Raw genomic sequence first — 4735 nt, 5'->3', positions numbered from 1 at the left:
TGTCACACGACCATCCGCTAACGCAATATCTGCGATTTCTAGTTGTCGCAAAGGATTGAAAAACTTATTGGTTTAATCGCAATGATCCATAATCACAACAAAAAAAAAACATTGGAAAAAAAATATAAATGTAACTTTTTCTTTTACAATTTGTGAAGTTTTGCTAAAAAGACCAAAATGCCCTCACTTTCCAAAAATTTTAAAACTCTAAATAGCAAACACTTATTTTTGGTAATTTACATCAAATTGCAATTGAAAAAATTATCAACTAGTCACCTTTGAATCTCAACAACCCGCAATCGCTATCATTATCAGTTAATATTAACCAGTCAACGTCAATCACTCACAATCGCCAGCAAATTCACTGAAAATGTCCAGAATCACTGTCGCAAACGCAATGATATACAACTAATCGAAACCTTAGTGTCTTTAAACTCACTACTCATAGCAAGTGTTTCCCTAATGGCACAGTCTTAGACATAGATCAACAACTATCCCAATTCGGTACAATCATTCAAATCCTAGGCTGCAATAGTCCAGGATCAAAGAACTGGATAGGATCCAATAGAAGATAAAGACACTAACCTCTTCAGTGCCATCAAGGATTTGAGTGTTCGACGGAAGCAGCATGAGAATGTTTTTTTATCTTCCAAGTTCCAATCACGGTAACATTCCCCGTGTGGTGCCATGCTTGTGTCACCTGTTCTGATGCTCCAATAACAGCAATAACCATCTGAAGATCTATGATGGAATTGCCACCATGCATATTTTTAGCATGAGTCTATCTGCTCTGCATATAACATCATTGGACTTTTAAATTCAGGAAAGAAAATAGCAAGGAGCCCAAGAGATTAAGGAGAAAATCATGGACTGGACCGGTCAGGGTTGCTTGAGTGTGGAATCTGATGGCAAGAAATTCATTTAGACTGACCACTGAACCAAAGTCTAAGATATATGCCCTTCACTCAAATTAAGTTTCAAAACAGGTTTCAGTCAACACAGGTAATTAATGCTTTTGATCCTCTCGGATTTTTACCATCACAGCTACCGAACAACTGTGACCTCAAGGAAACACGAGAAAATGACATGAAACTATGTGAAGGATATGCATCTATCCTCTATCACGAGTTAGCAATGTGATCAAATGAAAGGGCATAATAGCTTGGCCAAATAAGAGCATTAGAAAATGATCAAAGTATGAAACAAACAATAATTATATCAGTTCTAGTAAAATTCAGAAGAGTCGAGCACAGGGTGCTTAAATTTCTACGTGATGTCAGAATACTTAATTAAGAAGATCAATCCTTAAGACATCTCATGTGTAAAGGAGCGACCCTAAGGAAAAAGGGATTTTAATTTTTAGGAAGTATTTTTCCAAAGAGCAATGATTCAACAGGGAAAAAAAAGAAGTGAAGGAAAGAACTATCAAGACCTCAATCCAAATTCGCTTTCTGTTCTTGTTTATTGATCTTCTTCAGACAAATCCTCAGGAGGGTCATACACGAACATTCCAGGGAAAAGCTCCAAGAAGTCTTCTTTCACCTTCTCTCTTAGTTCCGGATAAGAGATGAGTCCTTTCAGAATAACTCGAAAAGGTAATGATAGAGGTGGGTCAGGAGAGGCTCGCATCTCTTCATATATTTGCATAGCCTCTACAGGAAGTCCACTATCCAAGAATGCTCGTATAATGTCTCCAAATGTATGCTGGTCAAACAGAACTTCCTCTCTCTTTAGATCTCCCCAGACCCTCCTGGCCTCGTCCACTTTTCTGTTCCTTGCAAGCACCATAAGCATGTCCCGGTAGAAGAACATGTCTGGTCGATACCATATTTCTTTTCGCACAACATCATACAGCTGGAGAAAAGAGATTGCATGTCAGAATTCTAAGGATTCAGGTATGTCTTCGCTAAAAGTAACAAATGTAAAACCATAAACCAGAAGAAGATTTAGCAATGAGGTTTTTTCAATTGGCAATTACGTCACATCCTAACCATCTTAAGGTTTTCCATTCCAAATCATACAAATGAAAGACGTTAAGGCCACCATATACTGTTCATTCTTCAATATTACAGTAGACTCGGTGCTTAATGGCTTCAGTTCAATCCAACAATGCGGCTAACAGTGCCCACATCTTCACAAATATTAGGCCCCACCAAATTCAATCTTGGTTTCTCATTCCAAGTCAGCATCTTACCCAAATAAACTTTTATGTAAAAGGAGAAGGATAAAATGGTTAGGGTGAGGGATGAGGAGGATCACAGTCAAATTTCCAAACAGTTAAACACAAATCCGAAAAGTCAGAACATAGTTCCAAGAAACAGATAGTCAGTCAGAACAATACAGGATATAAACAGTTGAATGGTTTACAAAACAAAAGGACAGACCATTATTTTTCATCTATAAACACCCACACCTTTCCATCTACAAGTAGGGATTAAGGTGCCCTTTGTCAAGAATATTAATCTAACAAGTTTAATACAAGAAGAAATGCTCTTTGTTACCTTAAATTAGACACACTAGCTGACTCCTTGGGTGAAGGCTCAGGCTTATTTTAAGGTATCATGTTAAGCACAAGATCAGAATCGTCAAATTGACAAAGGACACGAACAAGCATGTGAAACAAGCATATATAGACAGTCAATTAAATCAAGCGATTCGAATTGCGGACCCAAAACATAGAAACGATGGTTCCATTTCAGACCATATAATCTAAACTACATCTGCAGCAATACAACGAATGTGAGCAGTGAGATATATTCTACGGCAAGTGTAGCTATTTCACACATCAAAATGAAAATGGAAAACCCATTTTCAAGTTAGAAATCGAACTCGGGAATAGGAGACCCCATACCTTCATGCAGAGGAAAACCTGGTCTTGCCTCTGGAACTCCGCAAGAACAGCGACGAGATCGGACTTGAGCAGGCGAGAGACATTGAAACGAATGAATCGGTCGAGTCGGAGCGAGTCTAAGCGGAGTCGTTTGAGCTCCTTGGCAGCGAAAAGGCCTTCTTTGCTCATCTCCTTCTTCCGTCTCCATATCGACAAGCTAGGGCTCGAAGATGATCCCGACACGAACCACCGAGCCGCCGAATCGACGGTGATATCTCGGGGTTCGATCCGTCCATGTAGTGGAGGGAAAATCTGGAGATGGAGTGATTTAGGGTTTGCAGCTGAAACTCGTCGGAGAACACTCGAAACCCGAAACATAAGAGAGACGTTTGATCTCGAAAGAGTTTTTTAATTTTTTAGTGGTGACTGAAAACCCCAAACGCCAATCGACGTTAAGCGATTCGGGGCGTTTGGTGGCGCGTTTCAGAGATCGCAAACGCTAGGAAGTTATAAAGTAAAAGACGGTTTTACCCTTCCTTCTATATGATAAATACAGCTTTGCCCTCCCAAACAATTGGAGAGGGGGAGAGGACAACGCAAGATTGCTGAATGCTATTTTGTCAATCTCTTATCCTTCGTCTCTTATGAACCGGTGAGTACATCAACAGATCATAAAACAAAGTATTTTCATCTGAGACTCATGGGTTTTTTGGTATTTACGGTATTTTGGATATAAATACGTAGTACGAACAAAATTGAAAACGGATATAACAAAATAAAAAATTAAGGATGTCAAATGAGTCATTTCAGTGTCAACGAGCCATCATTCAACTTGATACTATTCGATTTGGGGCGAACTAAATATTTTTTAGGCCTACAAAACTGAACTCGAAATCCAACCTTATAAGACTTGGGTTTGGATCGGATGATCGGATTGGGTTAACCCATTCTATTAGATTTTTTTTTCACTTGAATCATTTTTTCACAAATTTTTTAAAAACAGATTTTCGGACAGTGTGAAATCCGTTGGACTTACGATATGTATAAATCGTTGTACAAATGCTTAAAGAATTGGAAAATGTTCAACAATTTTAAAAACCTAAATCGAATTCTATTTCAAAGAAAAAACAACAAATCGTATGCTATAACAAGCCTTTGCACCATTTTCTTTTCTAACTTTTTCTTTTTCATTTCAATATAAAAACAAGTTTTAAAACCAATTTAAATATCGTTCTAATACCGAGTTGTATATATAAGGGCAAATATGTCATTCCCAATTGTTAGGGTTTTGTGTATATATGCCACATGTATTTCAGACTTGTGAATACGATTGATATTTTTCTCTGTGCCGTTCGTCTTTTAGCATGGTATCAGAGCAATACCCTTCGATCGTGTTTTGATCTCTGGTTTTTCTGGTGCTTTCATCTGTTCTTCGTCTCTACCGTGTGCTCCGACGACTTCACGTCCGTCAGAGTTTGTGCTCGAGATCCTCGTTCGAGTTTTGTTTGTGTTGTGAATCTGTGACTTGCGTCCTTCTCTTCTCTGAAACATGTCAGACGACGCGTCAAAGAAGAAGACAAGTACATCCACGATGGGTCCGCGCAAGACCATCAATCCGTATGATTTGTCGGCGAGTGATAATCCCGGTTGTCTTATTTCCCAAGTGATTCTCAATGATCACAATTACGTAGATTGGGCTCGGGAAATTCGTACTGCTTTACGCTCGCGCAAGAAGTTTGGCTTCATTGATGGTACCATCAAAAAGCCTCGTGATGATGATGATGATTTGGAAGATTGGTGGGCCAATAATTCTCTGATTGTATCATGGATTCGTAACACTATGTCTTCTGATCTCCGATCACATGTTTCCCACTTTGAGATTGCAGAGGACCTTTGGAACGATAT

The 4735-nt window shown here is 38.8% G+C and overlaps 1 protein-coding gene across 2 annotated transcripts; it reads right to left on the bottom strand.

Annotated features, from left to right (window-relative positions):
• Positions 1-343: 343 nt before the first annotated feature.
• On the bottom strand, positions 344-3228 carry LOC104799129 (pentatricopeptide repeat-containing protein At1g62350). 2 transcript variants are annotated; one of them, XM_010521503.2, is made up of 3 exons: positions 2852-3228; positions 1433-1854; positions 344-790 (listed from the first exon to the last, which is right to left on the bottom strand). In XM_010521503.2, the coding sequence occupies exons 1-2, from the start codon at positions 3206-3208 to the stop codon at positions 1462-1464; spliced, it is 750 nt and encodes a 249-aa protein (XP_010519805.1). In that variant the 5' UTR covers positions 3209-3228; the 3' UTR covers positions 344-790; positions 1433-1461. The 2 variants fall into 2 exon arrangements, with proteins under 2 accessions (XP_010519805.1, XP_010519806.1); XM_010521504.2 differs by having other exon boundaries at positions 344-785.
• Between the last annotated feature and the right edge of the window lie 1507 nt (positions 3229-4735).

Source organism: Tarenaya hassleriana, unplaced genomic scaffold (genome assembly GCF_000463585.1).
Source record: "Tarenaya hassleriana unplaced genomic scaffold, ASM46358v1 Cleome6, whole genome shotgun sequence".
In the NCBI taxonomy this organism is placed as follows: Eukaryota; Viridiplantae; Streptophyta; class Magnoliopsida; order Brassicales; family Cleomaceae; genus Tarenaya; species Tarenaya hassleriana.
Note: the sequence above shows the minus strand (reverse complement) of the source record. Positions and strands in the feature narration are given on the sequence as shown.

What these genes read in the sequence shown, in the direction of transcription:
- LOC104799129 (XM_010521503.2), bottom strand. Translation starts at nt 3,208, where the DNA reads ATGTTTCGGGTTTCGAGTGTTCTCCGACGAGTTTCAGCTGCAAACCCT. An exon ending in AGGTTTTCCTCTGCATGAAG is followed by an intron (nt 1,855 to 2,851) that starts GTATGGGGTCTC and finishes TCTTTTCTCCAG; the next exon opens with CTGTATGATGTTGTGCGAAA.